Source organism: Phoenix dactylifera, chromosome 6 (assembly GCF_051530095.1).
Source record: "Phoenix dactylifera cultivar Ajwa chromosome 6, Ajwa_hap1_PhDact_Kaust_v1.1, whole genome shotgun sequence".
Classification (NCBI taxonomy): Eukaryota; Viridiplantae; Streptophyta; class Magnoliopsida; order Arecales; family Arecaceae; genus Phoenix; species Phoenix dactylifera.
In genome coordinates, this window is record NC_143195.1 from 34,082,185 (window position 1) to 34,105,461 (window position 23,277).

The 23,277-nt window shown below is 39.6% G+C and overlaps 5 protein-coding genes across 17 annotated transcripts; 3 read left to right on the plus strand and 2 right to left on the minus strand.

The window, feature by feature from the left end:
* TIP2;2 (tonoplast intrinsic protein 2;2) lies at positions 1-1,428 on the plus strand. Its single transcript, XM_008797894.5, has 3 exons — positions 1-186; positions 524-774; positions 867-1,428. The coding sequence occupies exons 1-3, from the start codon at positions 60-62 to the stop codon at positions 1,236-1,238; spliced, it is 750 nt and encodes a 249-aa protein (XP_008796116.1). The 5' UTR covers positions 1-59; the 3' UTR covers positions 1,239-1,428.
* Positions 1,429-3,085: 1,657 nt separating this feature from the next.
* LOC103711683 (putative aquaporin TIP5-1) lies at positions 3,086-4,322 on the minus strand. The gene is made up of 3 exons (XM_008797928.5): positions 4,073-4,322; positions 3,742-3,992; positions 3,086-3,661 (listed from the first exon to the last, which is right to left on the minus strand). Exons 1-3 carry the CDS (start codon positions 4,191-4,193, stop codon positions 3,269-3,271), a joined length of 765 nt encoding a protein of 254 aa, XP_008796150.3. The 5' UTR covers positions 4,194-4,322; the 3' UTR covers positions 3,086-3,268.
* A 6,174-nt stretch (positions 4,323-10,496) lies between these two features.
* Positions 10,497-13,447, plus strand: LOC103711656 (VAN3-binding protein-like). The gene is made up of 6 exons (XM_008797895.5): positions 10,497-11,091; positions 12,094-12,469; positions 12,562-12,705; positions 12,824-12,873; positions 12,951-13,008; positions 13,113-13,447. The coding sequence occupies exons 1-6, from the start codon at positions 10,789-10,791 to the stop codon at positions 13,343-13,345; spliced, it is 1,164 nt and encodes a 387-aa protein (XP_008796117.3). The 5' UTR covers positions 10,497-10,788; the 3' UTR covers positions 13,346-13,447.
* LOC103711655 (uncharacterized) lies at positions 11,895-18,757 on the minus strand. 11 transcript variants are annotated; one of them, XR_016395792.1, is made up of 5 exons: positions 18,620-18,717; positions 16,820-16,893; positions 16,426-16,499; positions 13,648-15,416; positions 11,895-12,683 (listed from the first exon to the last, which is right to left on the minus strand). XR_016395792.1 is itself a non-coding variant. In XM_088723838.2 (5 exons), exons 1-4 carry the CDS (start codon positions 16,897-16,899, stop codon positions 13,712-13,714), a joined length of 315 nt encoding a protein of 104 aa, XP_088579964.1. In that variant the 5' UTR covers positions 16,900-18,350; the 3' UTR covers positions 11,895-12,683; positions 13,648-13,711. The 11 variants fall into 11 exon arrangements, 1 of the variants encoding a protein (XP_088579964.1); XR_016395790.1 differs by lacking the exon at positions 18,620-18,717 and adding an exon at positions 16,586-16,659 and having other exon boundaries at positions 16,820-16,957; XM_088723838.2 differs by lacking the exon at positions 18,620-18,717 and adding an exon at positions 16,586-16,659 and having other exon boundaries at positions 13,648-13,798; positions 16,820-18,350.
* LOC103711657 (uncharacterized) lies at positions 18,685-22,561 on the plus strand. 3 transcript variants are annotated; one of them, XR_015988200.2, is made up of 4 exons: positions 18,685-19,035; positions 19,125-19,273; positions 19,434-19,806; positions 22,235-22,561. XR_015988200.2 is itself a non-coding variant. In XM_008797899.6 (3 exons), the coding sequence occupies exons 1-2, from the start codon at positions 18,685-18,687 to the stop codon at positions 19,275-19,277; spliced, it is 504 nt and encodes a 167-aa protein (XP_008796121.3). In that variant the 3' UTR covers positions 19,434-22,561. The 3 variants fall into 3 exon arrangements, 2 of the variants coding, with proteins under 2 accessions (XP_008796121.3, XP_008796119.3); XM_008797899.6 differs by having other exon boundaries at positions 19,125-19,277; positions 19,434-22,561; XM_008797897.6 differs by having other exon boundaries at positions 19,434-22,561.
* Positions 22,562-23,277: the final 716 nt, after the last annotated feature.

The window sequence follows — 23,277 nt, forward strand, 5'->3', positions numbered from 1 at the left end:
TCATGGCTCCGACGTGCAAAGCAAAGAGGGTAACAGAAGAAGAGGAGCAGTAATCAAAGATGGTGAAGCTCGCCTTCGGCAGCATAGGTGACTCACTTAGTGTGGGGTCACTGAAGGCCTACTTGGCTGAGTTCATCGCCACCCTCCTCTTCGTGTTCGCGGGCGTTGGCTCTGCAATCGCTTATGGTGAGGAATGCTACATACATAGCAACATACGTATTACAACTATAAAAATGAACAAGGATAAACGTATATCTCATGTTTTTCTTTCTCTTACACTAGAAAAATCTAAAATAATATATATTAGAATTTCATCTAGTAATACTTATAATTTTGAGAAAAGTATAAGAAGAGAAGAAAAAGCATCCAATACTTAATTTGACAAAATTAGCGATGTTTATGATTAAAAAAAAAGGGAAAGAAAAGGAGGAATTAAGTGAATATCCAATCAAGTATTGCAGGTGTGGTTCCAATGCTAGAATCGTTTGCCTAACGCGTTTCCCCACCTGTGGTGGGGCTACAGGGAAGCTGACGGCGGATGCGGCGCTGGACCCGGCAGGCCTGGTGGCGATCGCCGTAGCCCACGCCTTCGGTCTCTTTGTGGGCGTCTCGATGGCAGCCAACATCTCCGGCGGCCACCTTAACCCTGCTGTCACCTTCGGCCTTGCGGTCGGCGGCCACATCACCATCCTCACCGGCATCTTCTACTGGGTCGCCCAGCTCCTCGGCTCCACCGTCGCCTGCCTCCTCCTCAAGTTCGTCACCGGCGGCGAGGTGAAACAGAACAAGAACAACTCCCACTGCCCGCCATCATCCATCAAATAATTCAATATCTCTGAACCGTCTGATTCGTTTTTTCATTTCAGGCGATTCCGACGCACGGGGTGGCGGCGGGGATGAACGAGGTGGAGGGGGCGGTGATGGAGGTGGTGATCACCTTCGGGCTGGTTTACACCGTCTACGCGACGGCGGCGGACCCCAAGAAGGGCTCGCTCGGGACGGTGGCCCCCATCGCCATCGGCTTTATCGTCGGGGCCAACATACTCGCGGCCGGCCCATTCAGTGGTGGCTCCATGAACCCGGCCCGCTCATTCGGACCGGCGGTAGCTGCCGGGAATTTCGCCGGCAACTGGGTCTACTGGGTGGGCCCGCTCATCGGGGGTGGATTGGCTGGGCTCATCTATGGCGACATCTTTATTGCGTCCTATGAGCCGGTTCCGGCCCAGGAATACCCGTAGAGACGTTGAGGCGAACTGTTGGAATTAAAATATTCTCTCCCTCTCCCTCTCCCTCTCCATCCCCTCTCGTGTTTTGTGTTTTCTCTCATGGCATCATAATAAATGTACATGTTAGAGTACATAACGTGGGCCCTGTAGAATGTATGTATGTCAAAAGTGTGATCGAATTAATCATCACGTCTCTTTGTTTTGAGCTGTCTAAGCTAGCCTTCCCTCTCCCTCCCCCTCTCTTTACCTATTTATTTAATGCGAGGAAGAGAATATCACTTATGTCCTAGTATAGAGAAGTCTATAGCTCATGTTATTTTATACTACAAGATGACAACCCACGCATGGTGACAAGCCTGTATTTCTGCTTCAGTGGATGTTTCAAATCGGACTATTGATATATTTCTCCAATGCATTAAAGAATGTTCGCTTAGAGGTAATAGGAGTGGAGAGATAATTATGATGGTTTATATAGCTTATAATATTTGGTTGACTATAAATGGTCACATCTTCTAAAGTAATATTTGGAATTCCAAATTGATCCTAATGAATGCAAATAGCCATGCTCAAGAGTATATCAATGCAATTGTCTCGGAGATATTCTTTAACAATTAGAAAAATTGTGACTCTCCTTTTGTAAATTCTACAATCTCATAAATAATTTATTTTTTTTAGAAGCTAATATGATATCCTAAAGGTCAACTTTGACTATAGTGTTTTAAATAATGGTGAGTTGGATGGGGCAAGTTTTGTCATTAAGTGCAGGTAATACGGTAGTGGCGGCAGGTGTTAAATTGTGTGATTCTATAATTTTTATGGTTGAATTATCTACTGCATGGGAAGGCATGGTATATGTAATTGAAGTCTTGAGAGCATGCTCATATTATATATATTGGAGAAGGATTTTTGACTGTTATTAGATGGCTTACTAATTCAAGAACTTGAGATAGAATTGCTGAAGAATGAGATCATCCTTTCAGTCTTTTATAGAGAAGCTAATATGATGATAGATTAGATGGCAGCATATATTGCTGGTTATACAGGATATACTCCATGAACGATCGTGAAGAATATTCCTTTTGAATTATTAGATATTTTATTTTTGGATGCTTATAGATGTATTTATTTCAGATTGATTTAATGATTCTAATTTATCAAAAAAAAAATGAGAAACATAATGGCCAGAGGGAGTGATGCATAGGGCATAAGTATGAGCCACATGGTGCCGACCATTCCTAGATCGCCACATGCTTGATGAGCGAGTGGCAATCCAAAGCATCTACCAGACAAGATGCTATCTAAACTATTTCTTGGAAGCACAGATGTGATAGAATAGCCGGAGGGATTCTTCTATGACCGAAGTCGCAGGTTCTACATTGGACCATTGGCTAGGCGGCTAGATATGATCCTAAATAATATTTTAAAACAGTATAAGATTGAACTGATGGTTCTCATACCAATACCAACCCCCTAATCAAGCCAACATGATCATCTACCATGTGATCGGTGATTTATTTATCATAATCATTTTACGATGAGCGATTGCTAAGGTGTACTGTAAAAGGAAAGCAGACTACTTGTCCTTTCAGTGTCCTTAGACTGCAATTTCTGTAAGACCCAGGATCGTAATTCGTACGTGCACACCTTGGCTTGATCCATTCAAAATGCATTTAAATAAACTGCTGAAAACCTCACTTTATTGCTGTCACATCTCAAGTCATTTTATTTGAATATTGTAGAGAATTCACCAAATGGGGAGGACAACTACAGAATTTTCTAATAATTTTGGTGGCCTTGCTGCTGTGATTTAAGGAACTCGGGATCCCTTTTGCACCATCTTCTAGTTATAATCCATGCAGCCCCCCAAATCCGTTGTACAATGTAAACTGCCTCAGTTACTTGATACTGACAGTATCCAAAACTCTAAGCAATATTAATTTGAATTAAGCCAAGGAAAAAATACCTGGTGGGAAATTACAATTACATGTATATCAAACTGAGTACAAAAAAATTAAAAAAATAGTTGCAGGAAAAACGCCCTCTCAAACCACTACGGCTTCTTCGTGCCCGGAATCAGAAGCAGAAGAGAGAGACGGGTACACGAGATTCTGGTGGACCAGCGCGGCCAGGGCCGCACCGATCAGAGGGCCCACCCAGTAGACCCCGTGGTTCTTGAAGTCCCCACTGATGACGGCCGGTCCGAAGGACCGGGCCGGATTCATGGAGCCGCCCGTGAGCGAGCCGGTCGCCAGGACGCACGCGCCCGCCACCATTCCAACCGCCAGGGGCCCCACTGCCGAACCGGCGGACGTCCTGTTCCCCCTCTGGTCGGAGGCCACGTACACGGTGTACACCAGGGCGAACGTCGTCACGCTTTCCAAAATTGCCCCTCCTAATCCTGTCATCTCCGTGGCTATCACCGTCGTCGGAATCGCCTGCTTTAAGGGCATGTTAGTCAATTTACTTCCAAAATTCATTAAAAAAATATTGACCTTTTTTTTTTTGGTTTACTGACCTGGCCTGCGGAGGCGACACGGAGGACGAGGCAGGCGAGGGTGGAGCCCACCAACTGAGAGATCCAGTAGAAGATGGCGGTCGGGACGCTGACGTGGCCGGCGACGGCGAAGCCGAAGGTGACGGCGGGGTTTACGTGGCCGCCGGAGGGGTGGGCGGCGATATACACCGTTGCGAAGAGCGCGAAGCCTTGCGCCACTGCCGTCGCAACCAGGGACGACGCCTCCGATGTCACGTTCGGAGATAGCATTCCTACAAACAGAGAAAATGGAGCTTAGAAATAAAACAATTGAAAGAGAGATAGACCCGGGGGGGGGGGGGGGGGGACTGACGGGCAGAGATGGTGGAGCCGACGGCGGCGAAGACGAAGATAAAGGTGGAAAGGAACTCGGCGAGATATGAGCGGAGGGCAGGGAGAGAGAGGGACTGCTTGAACTGACTTCGGACAGTCATTTCTCTTCTACAGTTCTACTTTGTTTCAAAGTGGCCAGCCAACGAGGGAGGAAATGGCGGAAGTAAAAGAAGGGAGACGGTTGGTGGTGTTTTAAAGAGAGAGAGAGAGAGAGAGAGAGAGAGAGAGAGAGAGAGGGTTTGGGTGAAGGGTTATGACCGTCTGGGGAAGGACGTTGGAGGTCGTTGCTGGCGGTTTTCCATCCTTACGTACGGTTTTCTACGATGGTTTGCGACGTTGGTAACTGCCATGAAAAAAACCGGGCCGAGAACTTGAGAGATTTCACCGGGGTGTATGTACCTTGGATATGGTGGAGCTCACAAGGCCTTGGTGAAGTCGTGCTTCGCCAGTCCTGGAGGCCCAATTGAAATTGGCCCAGGATACCGTTTCCCAAGAGATAATGGGCCTGGTTAGGTGGGCTTGAGACGTCTGTCAGGGTAGCGCAAAGTGGGTTCAATTTTTTGCCCGTCTTTCAAGGTAGAAAGTCGTGATTATATAACAACAATTATAACTTGAGATATAAAGCTCGGCAGGAAGAAATTAGAAGGGCATGTTGCATGAATATATATTGCATGCTCAATAAGTATATGCATTCAGCATTCAAGTTATTTAAGTATATGGATGGAATGTATCTACCGAAGCTAGAGAAAAACATCCAAAAATTCTCAAATTAGATCATTTGTGGAAAATAGTAAAATAAAAAGTGATACACTGGTTATGTTAATTTTGCAAGCCAAGCTATATGGAGTTTTCATTTCTCTCCCGAAAAATTAAATACTATGTGAAACATAATGTTATCATTTAACAATCAAATCTGAAATTCAAAATTCAGTACAATTGGTAAAATCAGAGAAATAATTTTTTTATTTGTTGAATAGTGACTTGGACAGATGGACACTAATAAGATTATTAATCATCATCTTCTACTATAATGATGAATAATAGCTGCCGATTTTTTATTTTAGAAAATCTCAAGCAGTATGGCTGTAGACAAACAACAAGCACTATAATTAACAGCAATTATAATGTGGATATTGTGCTGATGCATAAGGCATACAAGCAAGTTATTAGGTGAACCAGCCAAGGTCATCCAATTTATACCCGACTAAAATGATGCCCCCAGTGTTCTTTCGGCTTTCTAGAATTCTGTAGCACGATAAGACTACGTGCAGCTCATTTGGGAGCGGCTCGATATCCTTATTACAAGCTAGCTAGTAGTAGGTTTCAAGCCTTTCTCCTCTTTTATCGCAGTGGGAAAGGCAAATATCCGCTGGGAAAAACAGCTGACCCTGCAGTCCTCGAATTCCAATCCGCCCCTCCGTAGGCGGCGTTCCACAGCCTTTCTGAAGGGAGGAAGACTGAAAAGAAGGTGACAGCCAGTCCTATCGTAGCCCTCACTTCTGAGGCCCAGCCTTATTGGCCGACATGTTGGCCCGCCCAGCTGGCCCGTCCAGCATCCAAATGCAGCCTAGAGGCCCGGCCGAATCAAAATCAGGGCAGAGCCCTATCTGGGTACGGTAGAGAAGGATGAATCCTCCTTCTTCTCGAACTCTACCAGAAACTAAAAAACCCAAATCTCCACTCTATATAAGCTCCTCCCCATCCTGCCCCACTAAAAACCTAGCCTCAATCAGAGTCTAATTGCCAAATTTCTCTTCGATTTCTTCCGCAATCGTTGACTGTATCAGCACCGCCGCCATAGCCCACCATCGCCCAAAGCCAAGTAAGAACCGGACAACTTTAAATCGACCTTTTTCTCCTTCTTCCGTGACCCTTGGAAGCCCGATTTCGACCACTGATCATTGAAATTTGGCCGAGAAAGGGCAAAGCCTCTATTTTTCCTATTTTTAAAAAGCAAGCTCTTTTTTTCTTCCGATTTCAACAAGTTCTTGTCGCTAAGGGCTCCCTTCATTCCTCTGCAGCGGCATGTAGCCTTGCCTAGAGTTTCGGTCGTCGGAATACCTTGATTCCGTGATTTAAGTGGTTGAAACCCTTGTTTTTGATGGTTTAGACGCCGTCGACCGCCTATTGGCTGGCTATGAGTCCTTGAACTCGGGCACTACTTGCTGCCACCTCTTTTTCTTCCTCTTTCTTGGTTAGAGAGAAAAACATGTTCTATCTCTTCCTCCCCCTTTTCTCTCTCTTTCCCATACTTTCTCTCTCTCTGATTTCTCTCTCTGCAAAGTTTCTCTTTTTATCTGGACTTCCTCTCTCTAGGGTTGATTGAACTCCGTAACTACAACTCTTAGTGATTTCTAGATCGACTTTGGTAAAAAGTTTTGACCTAGGGGCATCGGGTAGCGTGTCATCTTCCATCTTGGCTTTGCTAAACACTGTTAGATTTGATCACCTTCGATCTCTATTAGACCATCTGTGCCCTAGTCTGAGCATGATTCGATGAAATCACCTTAATCGAACTAACCCGGATGTCAGGCGCTTTTGCTTGGTTAGTCTGGTGAGGGTATTGAAATTTAAAATTTTATTTTTAAAATAATTATGATGAAATTCTAATAAAAGTAAAATTTTGGAATATTAGACTATGAGAAGGATTTTTGGGATTAATTTGATTTATTAGTTCGATTGCATTTGCAATGTAAGTAATGATCTGCCTCTTTTAGATTTTTTATTTATATAATATTATTTTTATATCAAAAAAATTATTAGTCGATTTATATGGGGCCTATAAATTTTATGAGTGGTGTTTTGAATGAAAAATAGATATATAATTTAGAGTACTATTTTTCAGACTATTGTTATATTGTTTATTGATCTTACATTATATATGCATATTTTGATTGAATTATGATATATATGTTATTTTATAAGTAAAATTTTTGATATGTATGAGATATGAACTTTCAACCTAACTATATTTTGAACTTTGCTAATTGGAGGTTATGCATTGGCACTCTGACTATTATATATTGAGCTTATTGATTTTGCTTCTAGTCCCACCACAGGATATAAATATGGTATTCTGGCTTGCTCCGTAAGTATAAGTATAGTTTTTTGGCCTACTTCGTAGGGTATAAGTACCTTTTTATTTCCGGTCTAGCCATAGGATTTAAGTATGGCCATAGTCTAAAGTTGTTGAGTTGAATGTGATTTATTTCGAATTACATTTATGATTACCTATACGAATATTTGAAAAATATAAATTTTTAATGATTTATGTTTTGAAACGAAATTGATTATGCCTTTATATTGATTTATCGTAATTTATATTTATATTTTATGTTATTATATGAATTATCTAGTTAAGGTATTCATTACTTATTGGGTTGCCTAGCTCATTATACGATTTTTTACTATTTTTATAAATTTAAATAATTAGCTCGACTCGGAGATTTATCATGAGAGAACGATTAAAGACAAAATGTTGATATCTTTATTTAGACTAGATTTTGTTTTAAAATTGATGCAAAATTTTGAAATATTATTAGTTTTGTAACACTTTTAATTGTATTATTTAATTAAAATTTGAACAATATTATTTAAATTATTTTTACTGTTCAATTACAATATTATGTCGAGATGTCTTGCATGTTCATAGGAAGAATTTTCTATAAGCATACGGCAATTGCCGTAATTTTTGGTTCGAAATTAGAGGCGTGACATCGCTGGACGTGTCTTGATACTTTGGCCCCATGCCAAACCTTTTTAAGTGTTGTCTTCTGAAGTCCCAAATGCTTCATAACATGATAAGATTAAAGAACGTCCCAGATAAACCGGAGATTCTGGCAGCAGGAACCCAATAACACTAATAAAAATGGTACATCATGAGCTATTGCTTCCTCCACAAGCAAGAGAAAAGATGGAAGCTTATGCCAAGCTTATCCTTTTATAAGTTATGAATCAAAAGGCATCGATACCTCACCAGCACTAGATTCTAAAGTCCGACCCACAACGGAAAGGGTTAATAAACTAATACGAGCTTTCAAGTTTGTCTTTTGTTCGGCTTACAGGGCGACGGGGGCATGCAAGAGACCGTCTACCCGATCAATACCTGCCAAATTAGTGGATGCCCATGGCCGGCTTGGAGTCACCATTTCCTCCTCGCTTTGATGATGATGCTTTAACTTTGCTGTATATTAATGATCTTGAAGAATATATTTAAAAGTTTGAGCAAGACGAGAACGTTTGACTCCACTCGTCTCTTTGCCACAGGCCTAGCATCTTTTCGCAAATCACTTGCACTCATCCACATATAATGAAGTTGAGCATGGGCCCATCCGCAATGTAGTGTGACAGCTTGATTGAGTCACCTCATTTATTGTTCATCATTTAAAAGATATTACCTAAACCTAGCTATCTGCCGTTTCTTTTGTTTTGTATAGTTTTATTGCTAGTGATCCAGTTGGCTACACTTATGTGAAAGCAATATGAGTGATGGAGCTGGCTGTAAAATCAACATGTCCTAATTAAAAAAAAAAAGAAAAAACAGCAGCAGCAGCAGCAGCGATCGAACTTCTTTTTTGGGCTATAAAATCAAACATATCTTAATTATCTGCTCGTCGATTGTTTTAAACTTAAAGATCATTACCTAAACGCGCATATTCCAATGGGGCCTGAGAAAAGATAACTCTGGTGTTTGGCTTCAGATGATGTGATGTAGAGTATGACCCATGCGAAATTGAAAGGGTGTGGATTTAAATGTTTACGGGGATGTGCACCTAGAGACAAGGAGAGAATGTCGTGACAACCCCTTTGGGCCGATCAAATGGCTCACAACACACTGGAGCCAATTATTGAAGACTATCTTTGCATCACAACCTGAGACGCCAACCCCCAAAAAAATAAAAAATAAAAAATATTTTTAGTCTTATATAAATATTTAAAATATTTTTAACAAAATAATTAATATAAAACTAAATATACATATGTACGGATCCTCACATACTCATTCTATTTAAGTTCTGATGTCCTTATCACATCAAATATTAAAATCTATTCAAATCTAATCACAAACACCATGATCAATTTCTAATCAGCCTCAATAAATTAATGCTACAGTATCTCATAGTCTATATTAGACCATGGGCCGAATCGACTATGATATTATTTGTTACAACCTAAAACTATATCTTAAAAAAACTAACTGAAAGATATCTTTTTTAAATTTCTTAGTGCTATAAAAGTATCCAGAATTTTCTCAGTAAATAATCGATGCGGAACTAAATACACATCCGTATAAATCCTCATGCTTTGTTTGCCGCTAACTTGTAATCATGGAAACTCTCTTATTAAAAATGGTAGAGAGAAGTAGAATATGAGAAACATACCACCTAAATTATCTCCAAATGTAAAAAACAATATCATGTTGGCGCACTCACTCCCTAGTTTAGTCTTTCATTCGCCTTTTCATAGAGAAAGCTTCCAGCCACCCACCGATCAGAAATGATCCAAATATAGCCAAATCATCCACTTAAACAGAGCCGAATTATAAATAGTTTTCGAGGTATAATTTATCCTTTTTCCCCTTCCACCAACACGTACGTAACCTACAAGACTCCAAGCGAACGTGAAAGTGAAAGGCCACAGCAAAACAGTAGGTCCGTTGGGGACGGGTGAATAATTCCAGCAACAAAGTAACCATCACCAGCCAAATTCGCTGTCCTACCGAAAGTTCCATTCCATCACCAATAATGGACAAAAACGAAGGCCCCAAAAGCGACGTATCGTCGCCACTCGTCACGTGAGACCAAAAAAAAAAAGAATAAAAAAAAGAGCAATGAAACAGCAATCCCCACCCTCCCTCCATTCCGCCATACCGACAAATTAATCTCCGCAACAAGAAAATAAAAGGTGTAGGGAATCGCGCAGCAGCTCACGAGCCCACGCCGGCTTAGCAGGATCACATGTTGCCGAAGTTTCTTTCTCCCATAATTAATCTGGTTTCTTGCACTCCTCCATTCACTTTTTTAGGATTCCCAGATTAGATTAATTATGGGATCGCTCAAGTCCGAGTAAATGATCGAACCCCAAACAACCTTGATCGAGTTATCTCAAATACTGGAGTGAGGGCGTGATCGATGGACGTCTCTTGCCACTATAAAAAGCTATACTAAATTGACCAATAGACAATCTTTTTTTTATGGAATTATATATATTATAGATGTCTACGCTGATATAATTATTATAAAACATTATTTATTTATTTATTCATTCAATTGCAAGATATTTGTTTGAATTATTTTTTTTAAAAATCGATAATTATGAGTTATACGTTATTTTACTACGACTCAGGAGTTAATCGACTCATCTGGGTCTTCATGCAACCGGATGACGGGAAATTCGAACGAACCAAAAAGTCGAGATTTCAAACGCTGCTTCCACCCCAATGACCCCATAACGATCTCGGTAGTCCATTGTCCACCGTATTGGGACGGGGGACAGGGACTCTAGGAATAGTTTCGGGAGCATAGAAAGCAAAGGCTAGAAAAAGGATAGCAGAGGGCCTGTCCACCGTCTGTCTCCCTAGTGCTCCGTGTGGCCTCCCTCGCTATATATAGCCAACACTAGGAGCATTCCAAGTGCCCAGTTAAAAACTTAGAAGGGGGAGGAAGAACGATCCTAATATCAGTAATTGGAGGAGGGATGGAGATGGGTTATTCATGGGGGAGAAAGATGAGAGGGGATTTAATTAGTCTGGAGAATGATGTGGGAGGGGAGGGGGAGGTGGAGGTTCAGAAATTACCGGCCATCCCCCCGCCGCAGACGCCGAGGGAGCCGATGGAGTTCTTGTCGAGGTCGTGGAGTGTGTCGGCCTCGGAGATCTCGAAGGCGCTTCTTGCCTTCAACAAGAAGAGGAACTTCGTCGTCGATCGCCTGCCGGACATGATGATCCCCGAGAACTTGGTTCTCGGTGCTGCTGCTGCGGCGGCGCAGAGTCAGCACAGAGTAAGCTAGTCTATTAACTGTAGTTCAAATTTCTGACCGTTTAGACACCGTTGAGACAGTTTCGTTTACTTGATTTAAAGTAGATTTTGGTTAAATACTTATATTGTTTAGAGATCAAGAACTGTCGGTCTAGTTGAAATCTTTGTCATATTGTTTCGTTACATCTGCTGTTAGGAGAAGTGACTTTTGTTATAAGGAGATCGAGGCCATGAACCATGTAAGGGTGTGGGAGTGGTGGTTGCAACAGGACCACAAGTGCGACAGGGCAGCATGTTGCATATTTAGGTCCATCTAGCATTAGACCATGTGTAAAGAAATAGTAGCTTACATTCTTTTGAGACAGCGGAACGTGACATGATAACGATTCTTTCAAATCATAGCACTAAATTCCTCGATTTATATCTAAAGATTTTTTTTTATATACATTTTACAGTATAGAATTTGGAAATGCTATGGCATTCTGTCCAAGTTATGATGACGTATTAAGTATGTTCTGAATTATGATGATATTCTAAAAACCTTTGAATCATACCAACGTAGTCATTTTTTCAAGATAATGAATTGACGATTAAAAAGAATTTCTAGTGCAAAATAATTATAGTTTGCTTTGCACGGATCTCTAAATAAAGAACTAAAGTTAAAGAACCGAACCCAAGAATTTCATCTGCTGAATAAATGTTTTATCGAGGCATCTTTCTGATTATTGGGCTGACCAATTTTACGGTTGGCCTACTTCAATGCTTTGGTTGGACTTTTCCAACCTTTTGCTTCAAACAAAGAAAGAAAAAAATTCCTCCTTCGTCAAGGAAGCACGAAGCTTTTAAGATAGGCAAAATTGAACATACAAATCCATGAATTCAGAATGAGTTTGTGCCCAAAAATTCCAAATTGACATCCAGGAAGCAAAGCTATATTTGATGTGCTAATTTTAGCTTTACGAACTCTTTCTTAAGAATGATTTTGCATTCTCAACTCACTTCCAATGCATTATGATGACTGCAGCCGTGCACAGGCATAAACTCGATCATCACACACCGTGCAGCAATCGGGAAATGGTTTCACCACAAGGAGCCCAACAGGTTCAAAGTAAAGAACAAAGAGAAGGTTCGAGCAGAGAAAGCCCGCATCCATGCTGCAGTATCAGTAGCTGGAGTAGCCGCAGCAGTTGCTGCCATGGCTGCAGGCACGAGCTCAGAGAATCAAAACTCAAAGATGAGTGCAGCCATGGTCTCTGCCACTGAGCTCTTGGCATCTCATTGCATAGAGATTGCAGAGCTAGCAGGAGCCAGCCATGAGCACTTGGTCACTGCTGTTAGATCTGCAGTAGATGTTAGAACCCCAGGTGATCTGATGACTCTCACAGCAGCAGCAGCAACAGGTTGGTGTTGCATCCAATTCCCAAGCGAGCACCCTGTAAGACTGTTCTACTATTATTTTGTTCTTGACTGCTCATTGATTTCAATCCATCAGCATTACGAGGAGCTGCAGCATTGAAACTGAGGGTGCAAAGAGAAGCAAGAAATGATGCAGCGGTCATCCCTTATGAAAGGGGCCACTTTGGCAGTCCAGATATCTGGTGTAAGGAAGGCGAGCTGCTCAAACGCACAAGAAAAGGTACATAATGTTCTCACTGTGATCATGACATCCAGTCACACTATGAAGTTTCTAAATGCAATGGAAGGTTTCAAAAAATCCAGTGACAATCAGATGATGCATTTCATTCATGTTGCAGGGACTTTACACTGGAAGAGAGTATCAGTGTATATTGACAAGAAGTCACAGGTAGGGAATTGAAATAATGGATATCACAATTTACTTTCCGATACCATGGGCTCTAACGCAATTCAAATTAATTTTAGGTTATAATAAAGCTTAAAAGCAAACATATAGGAGGCGCATTTTCAAAGAAGAAAAAGAGTAAGTTTTAGGATTCACCTAGTATGCTTAGCACTTGAGTCAATTCATTTAGCCTGCAGAAATGGAGGTTTCAAAACATTCTGACAACAATCTGTGATGATCAGGTGTTGTTTATGGTGTGTACGATGAGGTTCCAGCATGGTCAGGGCGTGAATGGGATTGTGCTGAAGAGAGATGCTCTTTTGGCTTGAGAACAGCTCAAGGACTAATAGAGTTCGAAAGTGAGAACAGGACTAGCAAACAGAAGTGGGTGGATGCAGTACAAAACCTGCTTCGACAAGTAACTGGTAGTGAAGAGCAAGTAGAGCACTCTCTGGAAGTACTAAAACTCACCTAGTGTGATTTATCTATAAATAGCCAGCTTTGCCCACAAGGCAATATGTAAGAACAGTGAAGTATATAGATACTCAGAAAGCAAAGAAATTTGGTTGTTTCTCTACTCGAAAAGCCCATATCACTGAATCATTGATAAAGATTGTGAAGCATTCTTCCTCTCATCGATAGAAATGAAGATTGTGAAGATTGATGCAAGGAGACCACAATGATAATATAAAAACCAAATAGGATATCAAACAGAAGAATCCTTATACAACTGAATTAATAGAGGAGTTGAACAAATTGAAGCAGTTTAAAACATACCTCCTTCAGAACACAATGATCTTGTTTGATTCATAAGGTAGCACTCGAGGTTAACAGTACGATTTTATTGCCTGTGCCAAACATTACTTTTAAGGATTTCCAATTTCTGCACAAAGCTTTGTAAGGTATCTCTTTGAGAAACTCTCTCAACCTGCTTTGAAAAAACAAAGCAACGAACTGGCAATTATTAAATTTGACATGGATGTAAGGAGGTTACTTTTGTACAGCAGAAGGAAGAAGATAAAGAGACCAAATGCAACTTCATATCCCATGTACATTCCGTGAATGGTTTCATCTGATGAGATCAACTCATAGGCATTTCGGTTTCAGGAGTCAAAATGAGATCAACTCATTTTGTGTAGCTTTGTTAAGCATCTAGATACTCGCATGCTTCACTATAGCATGGTTTCATGACAGCACATAGATCCATAGACGAACTATCTGAAAAAGCAAGAAATGGCATGAAAGGTTGGGAGAGATAAAGATCTTAATGGACAGAATGGCATATAAAAGTTATTTCCTTGTCTCTCCTTAAACCCCATCGAGCAGGTTATTTCAAAAAGATCTCCTATATATCTCCTATAATAGTTATACAATACTTGTTGATATAAAGTACCAGAGAAGTCTCAGCTCTCCATGGATTTCCCCCCACAAGATCTATGATGCAATTACTTGACAATTATAAGTTTACAATTGCATGTGCTAATGGAGTACAATTTTATAAGTTTAACTCAATGCGTAAAATGTGTCCAAAACAGTATCAGAATGCATTTGTCATTCTCACTCTTGCAAACTAAATATTTATTTACTTAGATGCCCAGATAAGAATGCAGTCATGAATTCTTAAGCCTACTGCTGTAAGATTTGAGAGTCTCTGCAACTCTTCCTGTTGATAAATGACTACTCCTAGACCAGAAATTTTTATAAAACTGTAAAGCTATTTAATTATTGAAAAGATTTTACTATGTAAGTTTCTATTCCAACCCCTTTTAGATATTGAACAAAATTCATCACTAGTTCCAAAACCTTTTTTCATCTCCCAATAAAATTTTGATTCTTCTAGGCTCTGAAATTAACAAGCAATAGAAAGGACACATGTCGCTTTACTTTCAATTGAATGCCAATGATCTTCAATTCCACTTCTTTTTTATCTTCTTTCTCGTCCAAGGATATAGGTGCTACTGGCACAAGGAATGTCTCATGCCAGCATGTCATTTATGCTGAGAAAAAAAAGGGGTACCTTTGGCTCAGTACAGAGGGTTGGCGTGCCCAGTATTTCATACTGACCCAGTGCCAGGTGTTGGTACCGGCCAAAATCTTTAACACATATTATAACTAACCATTTTAGAAAATACTAACCATCAACATTGCTTTCTTAGTTTCAGGTGCTGAACGAAACCTTTTCCCCCTTCCATTCCAATGGTTTGAGAAATATAATCCAAATCATTTTAGGCATCCAATTTTCAGTATAATAAACTCAAATAGTAACTAAAGCTAATGCAACTTTTAGTTTGTAAAAGCATGGAGTAATAAAATCATTAGCAAACATCCTGGAGATAATTCAACCAAAAAAATCTAGGTATAGAAGTGAATTGTGCTACTATGCTACCTGCATATATCTCATAAGTACAAGAAAATCAGTATCTACAACTAATGTCAAGATCTAGTCTTCTCTTTCATTCCCTGGAGTTGTTGGCAGGTAATGATATGGAATCCAGTGTCTTTCAAGAAATCGTAGGAGATGAGTATTCGGAGCTCAAACATGATTGCTGTGACAATATAATATATATTTCAAAGTTAGTGTAATAAAAGAATAGTAATGTAAAAAAGCATTACTAGTAGGGCTGAAAGCAGGTCGGATTATATTCGACCGTATTCGCTTCTGTATCCGATTCAGGTCGGATTCGGATTTGGTCTGATCAGATCCAGATACAGATTTGGATAATCAGTTTAAAAATCTTTTGGATATGAACACGGATACACCTGATTTTTTCGGATTCGGATTTGGATCCAGACATTCGTATAACAAGGATAAGTGAAAAGAATAAGTTTAACTTAAGTCAAATTAGAAAACCAATTAAGTGATTAACTAAACCTAAACTAAAAAAAACCCATATATCGGATGGTTGTCACTTAAGATAGTAACTGAAATACAGAATACCTGATTTGAATAAAATTTTTCGAATCGCCCTGCACGTCTGAAAGGCTAAAACTTTTTGTTTGTTTGTTTTGTTCCTCTTTCCTCTTCGTTGTCTTCAAGCAACTAGAGTTTTGAAAATTCCGTCCACTTTCTAGTTTCCACTCGACGATTGTAACTAGCGATAGCTGTGAGACACCTTCGGTGACAAGCAAACTTGAGCGGTATATCCTCTATAAAATTGTTAATTTTTATTATTGATAAATGCTTGTTAAAATTATATTTTTTAATTGAATATTTCTTTTAAGATCATATCTTTATTGCTAGTTTTTATCATTGAATTTTGCTCAAATTTGATTAATATCCGAAAAAGTATAGGATTTATAACCGTATTCGGATAAGAAAATATGGATATATTTAATATCCGCTTCGTATCCGTATCTATTTATAATAAATATGGATATGCTTAATATCCGATTCGTATCCGCATCCGTTTAGAAAAAATATGGATATTAATTTTGATATCCATTTAATATTCGTATCCGTATCCGTATCCGTATTCTTTGAAAAATATGGATACAAATATAGCTATATCAATATCCGATCCATTTTCAGCCCTAATTACTAGATATATGTTTCACCTTATGACACAAAAGATATCCACAGGAAACGTATCCTCCTTCCATCTGTGTAATAAGTCCACCAGGCAATGATCCTACAAAAGCAAAAAATAAAAATGATAAAACAATTATGAAAGAGGTATTATAAAGGAGACCTAAGAATGAGTGTTGACTAGAAAACCTAAAATGCATCCCACGGTGGAAGAGGGTTGGGGGTGGGGTGTGGGTGCACAGAATGAAGATCTCAGCACACATCTGATGTAGGATATGCCATTATTAGAATCACAGTGAGCAACTCTTTGTTTGCTAAAAAAAACGTAAGAAATTTTTGAGGCCATAGGGGGTTGATCCAGGCATGAATGCTTTTAATTATGAACATATTTCATCTAAATAAATTCAACAGAGCATATCACACCTGCTTTGAACAACTTGCAAGAACTGCATTATTGTATTTTCAGTCAAGATAAGGTACTCGAACAACAGAACTTTCTGCATTGAACAACTTGGATAATATCATGGTCATTGTTGATCTCAACTCGCGGCCAACATGCAGGATCAAATACAAACTCACCGCCAAGTTGCACCACTACATACTCTTACAATAACTTTAACAGCATAAGAGATAATAGAAGCATGTAAATCAAGATATTGTGGAACTTATGAGCACTCAACTATAGTTAAAGAACTCATCTTTCTCAGTGATACATAATCGTTTATGGTAGAGTAGAAGCATATCTATGTATAATACACTAACAAGCCTATAGCAGATCATCTTAGAAATCTCTTTATGGTTTTGAAATCAAAATAATAATTAAAACAACTGTCCAAATTGGAAATTCTACTATTTTTCATCAGGATAACTGAAGTGATATTTCGGCTGACAAATCATGCTAAGTTAATCATATCCAAAATTATAGTTAACCTGCTTGAACAAATGAGTAAAGTAAATCATATGGTGCCATAAGAAGTTCAATTACAGGATAAAAAGAAATCTTTTTCTTTTAAATTTGTTCTGACCTGTCTATACACATTTTTAAAGGCAATTTAGGAAATTAAATGGAGTTCAGCACATGCTAACAATAGGCTGATCGACTTAAAACAGTTTTTGGAAATGATTTTTGTTTCTTCATTCATCTTATTTACAATTGACTAATATCACAATTCTCTGCGGTTTTTATATTCTCAAATTTTTGAAAGAAATCAAAGAGTTCTTATGATCCATGGAACTTTTCAATCTGACCCTCTAATATTTGATAACTTGATGACATTTCTAACATCATTGTTTCGAGGCTGTATGGATGCCTCACCTGTGGAAGCTCCACCACCATATTCATGTGATGTCTCCCACAAAGGTGGAAATTAGATAAGGAGTGGAGGCAAACAAAGGGAGAACTAAGAGGGATCAAAAATGTCACTGACCAGTGACCACACAACCTTTAGATTCTCATGATACTTTTCAATACCTTATGGGACTACAACATCTCTCCCGAGCCAATTCCTCCCATGCATTCCTTAGATATGCTAATATGGCAATCACGTTCTATCCATCCAGGGATACTTGGACAAAAAGAATCAATCAATTAGGAGGTCTTCAGGTGTGTTTGAATGTCATCTGCTTGCAAAGTAGTAACTGGGAGGTCTTCATCGCCTTGATATGTCACTTATTCGCGCTCTTCTCATTCAATATTTAATATAAACCATGGCCGTCCTCCAGTTTCATACTTAGAAACTTACTATATTTTAGTAATCTAATACACAAATTTTCAGGGTATAGAGAAAAAAATAACTTATTAAGGAGGCCAACAGCCGTTGAAATGGTGAAACACAATACCTTGATCTTCTAAGAGAAATGAATCCGATTCCATTACTTTCTTCTTATCCTTTTCAACTAAGAATGCAATTAGGCTCCATCAAAAATTCATTTCATAATATCAACAACCCTGATTTCGACCAAACTTCGCATAAAGGAAATTTGAATCAAATGATAACAGTTAAAGAAAGTAATCGCAACCACCACCTGGAGTAGAAGACCAGAATATTCTCGGGAACAAACACATCCACACTCTCTCATCCCCCCTCGCAACGCAACACATTCCGATAGCTTCGATTAGAACCCTAACTCCCATCCATCCACACTCTCTCATCCCCATTACTTCCTCAAATTAACAAACAAAAACCAATACATTTTTTTTTAAAAAAAAAAAGAGAAGCGTACCGGGAAGGAGAATACATCGATTCAGCAGCGGCGGCGGCGGCGAGTCCTTCGGAGATTCTGGACGAATGGAGCGCTCTGGAGAAAAAAATCCCCTTGGGATTCGGAGGAAGCTCGAGGAGGAGGAGGACGAGGACGAGGACGAGGCTCCCGCAGGAATCATGACCTCGTTTTGCCTTTCTTCTTGTTTTGAGAGTTGGGTCGGTGACTCCTTGGGTTCAGGGAATGTTACCAGACCGCCATCGGTTCAGCCCCTGAACCGGACCAAGCTCACCCCTCCTGATGTCAACCATGTGGTAAGTGGTGACCCGATCGCAACGAGAAGCTTCCCAGTTCCTCCGTCTACCTTCTCCTGTCGCTTCTTGCCTTCTTCCTCCGCTTTTACCTCGCTCGCAGATCGGCTTCAAACAAGGATGCCGGTAAGCCTACCCCTCCTCGAATTCCCAGGATTAGGGATTTGTCTAGGGCGGTCCAAAATTGACTAGGTTTCGGCGGTGTTGGGTTCCAGATGAGGAGATTGATGGAGGTGGAGCCGCCGGGGCCGCTGAGGTATCTGATAGGCGCGGCGATCATCATGGTCGGAGTGGTGCTCCCGCTCGGGTACATGATGTTCCGCAACAAGCGCGTCCCCTCCTCATCTTCCTTTTCCAAGCAGACGTAGGTGTGCCTTCGATGTTGTTTTTTTTTTCCTTCCATTTTAATCTTTATCTTTCTATTCTGGATTTTTTTTTGGGGTGCCCTTTAGATCGTAAGTTCTGGTTTTCCGACAGCATTTGATCTTTTTTCTCCCCTCTTTTCTTTTTAAATGGGTTTGCAGGAATAAAGGACTGATCTAGAGATACCAAATGGGCTCTAGCTCTATTCTTCTGCCCGATTCTTTTTCCTATTTATCTCTTTTCTTGAAGAATTAGCGGCGAGTTGGGGGAGGGGAAGGAGCGAGAGCAAGCGGGTATACTGAATGAAGCCACTTTATTTCATTTTTTTGCTGGATAATGTATTCTTGTGTCCGCTAGATAGTTGATGTAGTTTGTGTGCGGTGTTTCTGACATGAAAATGCTTGCTTAGCCATATTCTTTGATCTGAGCATTGTGAAATAGTGGCAGCCTCGCAGTCTCCCTTTCATCAACTTTATAAGCTTTAGAAACTGTACAAGAACTTGCAGGCTAATGGGTGATTAAGAATCATGGTTGGTAAGTATTGCTGATCTTGCTGTTTCTTGAATCTCTGCTCAGTTTATCTACTCTTGTGGTACACAAAGTACTTACAAATAGAAATATTATAGTTGTATTGAATCTATTTCTTCTGCCTAGCACGAAGAATATCTCATTTTACTTTTTCAATAAAGTTGTTTCCTCTTGTTCTGGCGATCCCTTGCCTGTGCATCGACTCATCTCAAATTAAAGTAAGATATTCTAACGGCGTACTAGCATGGACATGAACGAAAAATCACGTCAAACAGTTCATTTAACTCTCCCATATTTATCTCTTAACGGCTTCTTTGGGAATGGTCTGCGAGATCCAGCAGGATAAGGAGGGGAAGAGAGTGCTGGAGGGGAGAGAGGGAGGCAGCGAGAGAAGGAGATTGCTGGGGTCCCGGTGGGATTTAACAGAGACCTCTCTAGGTCTTTTTCTTTAATTCAATAGGGATTGGGGCCCTTGACCCATTGCCCTCTCATGCGACTCTCCTGCTGCCTCCTTTTCTACCCTTCGACGCTCTCTTCGCCTCCCAATCCAGCCAGATCCACCGGCGGACCGTTTCAAAACAGGCCCTAACTGATTTTTTTCTCTTTTCAATTTCTATCCCATGAGACTAAGTCATAAATCTGATAAATCTTAAACCTTTTATTTCCAAAACATGCATTTGCACATGCCTGTTTACTAATATACAAAAATGTGGATGGTAGGCATGGAAAAGCAGAGATGTTATCTGCATGTATTTTTAAGCATATTCTGTTATGCTATCTGCGTATATTTGTAAACGTATTCTGTTATAAAAACACAATCTTGGTTCCAACATTTTATGAACCACTGATGGAAGCTTAATTTTTTTGCTAGTGTACTTCTTTAAATTGTCTTTGAGTTAATGTTGATATCTATAAGGAGTAACTTAATTAAAGCCGGCACAGAAGTTTGTCTTGAAGAGAATTTGTAAGGTTAGTGTAACATTAAATTGGTGAATGCTAATCAAATTATCCATTTAGCAAAGCAGTGACATAGCCTAGCATGAAATAAACAACCTCACCTTAGTTTTGTGTGACAACAGTGTGCAACCACAGAATTTTGTTTGAAGTCCTGCCTGCATTAGATGTGCTTGTTGTTCGGTTCCTTTTGGGCTTTCTAGGACAAGCAAAGGTTAAAAATTGGATATTAAACTTTGAAAAAAAAAACTCTGAAGTTGTTTTTTTTCCAGAAGATTTTCTGTTATTTCTAATTCTCTTATTTGATCACTTTCTGAACATAAAAAACTTGATCCATTTTGTCTTCCTGATGTGGCAACCTCCCTGCAATCAAATGGTCTCCCTTCTTCTTTCTTTCCCCTTTGAATTTTTTCAATTCTTTGGTCCAATTTTAGATTGGCTAATGTCTAATGCATGTCATTTTGGATGGCCTTTGTAATAATTTGGTCAGAAAAGAGATTAGAAAATAACAAATTAGACAATATCAAGTTCGGTTGACTACCTGCTTTACCATGAATTTCTAAAGTTAAACATGGATAGAGGCTCATTATGAAACCCATGGTTTATACTTTTTAAGATATGAATGAAGTATCAATGTTCGAATTCTGGACTGATAGATATTGAGGCTTGCTTACTACTTTAAGGTTTTGAGTACATCTGCTTGTTGGTGGGCCTTGGCAGAGCAAATAGTCAGATGTTGGATCCAGACAAAGTGGTAATTGAAGCAAATTGTAGCAGTGTCTTTGCGTCAACACTAAACAATGAAAGGTAAACTTGCAAATTGAATGGGCATTGTCATGCATCACGTCTCCAACTATAAGGTATGATATTACAAGGCTAAACATACAACAAGACTTGAGGGGCATGAATTTAAAGTTGTTTGTAGACTTGCAGATGTGCTCTTAGAATTGGAAGCAAGATATCATCGAGCTCTCCTTTTTAAATTACATCACCAACTCTGCTTTTACTATTGTTGCTATTGATATTATCTTACTCCATTTTTATGTAAAACTAGTTTTATCATCATCAGTCCATTCTCCTCTTGTTCTATGAGGACCTATTCGGGCATGTGTTTAGTCCCACATCTGTTATTTGCCGGATAGATCTTAGATACTTTTACAGAATTAAGGAACCAAAGTAATACATTCCGGCTAGCCTTTTTGGGTGAAGTTACATTCACATTACATTCTTGCCATTAGAAATAGTCTGATAGTTGAGTTTACAGTATGATGTTATTTTTTTTCTGTTATAACAATTACCGAAGGGTACTAATCCAGGGTTGTATATTAGTCAGGAGAATTGGTCCCGGCTATATTTACCAGTGTTGCTAAAGAGCTGTCATGAATAGCACTGCAGCTCACCATTTTGAGTTGCACTAAATATTCCTTTAATTAAAACTTGTGCATTATCTTGTATGATGCTAATCATTTGCTATTTGTAGCTCTCGTGAGAAGAAATTTGACATTCTGGATTGGATTGAGCTTTTAGATATCTCATGTTGCATTTCCCCTGCAAATTTGGATACCTTGCACCATTCATTTTGAGATATGAAGAGAGATGATAAATGACATGTTAATTAAGCGGTGCTCTGGAGTTTCCTTCTTTGAGAGAAGCTCTGGAGTTTGTTGTTATCATGAAAGATTTTTTTTCCCCGGGATAGTTGTGGAAAAGTAACTAGAAAGGTTCAGTGATAAATTTCTTCAAAAGATAAAGTGTCAGTTGTAAACAATGATGCTAATTGGAGGGTTATGATCATTTTCTGTGGCAATCTTGTTTCTTCTTCTAATACCATGGGAAAATCCATTATGCTCCAATTTGCTTGTAAGATGATTGGAATATTAGTTGCTGTTGGTATGGCTTCGGTAAGAGGCAAATCCAGATAGATAGTCTGATTGCTGATGAGGGCATTATCCAGAGAACTGGCAACTAACGGACTTCCTTTGTGAAAATGCTTTTCGTTTTCCTGTGATGATTGATTTTCTCTGATGTTATATGTAGCAGTTTGGTACGAATGGAGAGATGATAGAGCTAGGATATTTGTCGAAATGCTACTAGGCATGCCTTCAGAGACGATCGAGCAGCACTTAGGTCCGTTTAGATTCCAGAATTAATGTCGGTGCAATGCCAACAACTAGGGCTGTATGTAGCAATGTCCTCAATGGTGTCGGACCCTAAAATTTTACAATAGACTTAATTTTCATGGAAGGAATGATAAAATTAAATTGGTTAGTTGCAGAGCCAAAAAGGAGATAAAAGAGTATCACTCTGGAGTTGGGGCCTGGGGGGTTCTTTTCTCTCTTTTTATTTTTGTCTTTTTTTTTATACACTTCGAAGACCAGCTAGTGTTGTACTATGAGGAGAGAGTCTCGAAACATCCTGCTGCTGTTTCATCCATCAAGTTCCATTGGAATATTAGCTTTGAAGATCTATTGCTCCTCAACTTACACCCGATGTCCATTTGAGAGAGGTGGCTTGCAGCTGGTT

Excerpts from the sequence above, each read along its gene's own strand:
- LOC103711683 (XM_008797928.5), bottom strand. The coding sequence starts at position 4,193 with ATGACTGTCCGAAGTCAGTTCAAGCAGTCCCTCTCTCTCCCTGCCCTC. Across the intron at positions 3,993-4,072 it reads CGGCTCCACCATCTCTGCCC|GAATGCTATCTCCGAACGTG; the intron begins GTCAGTCCCCCC and ends CTCTGTTTGTAG. Across the intron at positions 3,662-3,741 it reads GTGTCGCCTCCGCAGGCCAG|GCGATTCCGACGACGGTGAT; the intron begins GTCAGTAAACCA and ends CCCTTAAAGCAG.
- LOC103711656 (XM_008797895.5), top strand. The coding sequence starts at position 10,789 with ATGGAGATGGGTTATTCATGGGGGAGAAAGATGAGAGGGGATTTAATT. Across the intron at positions 12,874-12,950 it reads ATATTGACAAGAAGTCACAG|GTTATAATAAAGCTTAAAAG; the intron begins GTAGGGAATTGA and ends AATTAATTTTAG. Across the intron at positions 13,009-13,112 it reads ATTTTCAAAGAAGAAAAAGA|GTGTTGTTTATGGTGTGTAC; the intron begins GTAAGTTTTAGG and ends TGTGATGATCAG.
- LOC103711655 (XM_088723838.2), bottom strand. The coding sequence starts at position 16,899 with ATGCAGAAAGTTCTGTTGTTCGAGTACCTTATCTTGACTGAAAATACA. Across the intron at positions 16,660-16,819 it reads TTGCAAGTTGTTCAAAGCAG|ATGTGTGCTGAGATCTTCAT; the intron begins GTGTGATATGCT and ends ATCCTACATCAG. Across the intron at positions 13,799-16,425 it reads GATATCTTTTGTGTCATAAG|GTTGAGAGAGTTTCTCAAAG; the intron begins GTGAAACATATA and ends TTTTCAAAGCAG.
- LOC103711657 (XM_008797897.6), top strand. The coding sequence starts at position 18,685 with ATGGAGCGCTCTGGAGAAAAAAATCCCCTTGGGATTCGGAGGAAGCTC. Across the intron at positions 19,036-19,124 it reads GGCTTCAAACAAGGATGCCG|ATGAGGAGATTGATGGAGGT; the intron begins GTAAGCCTACCC and ends GTTGGGTTCCAG.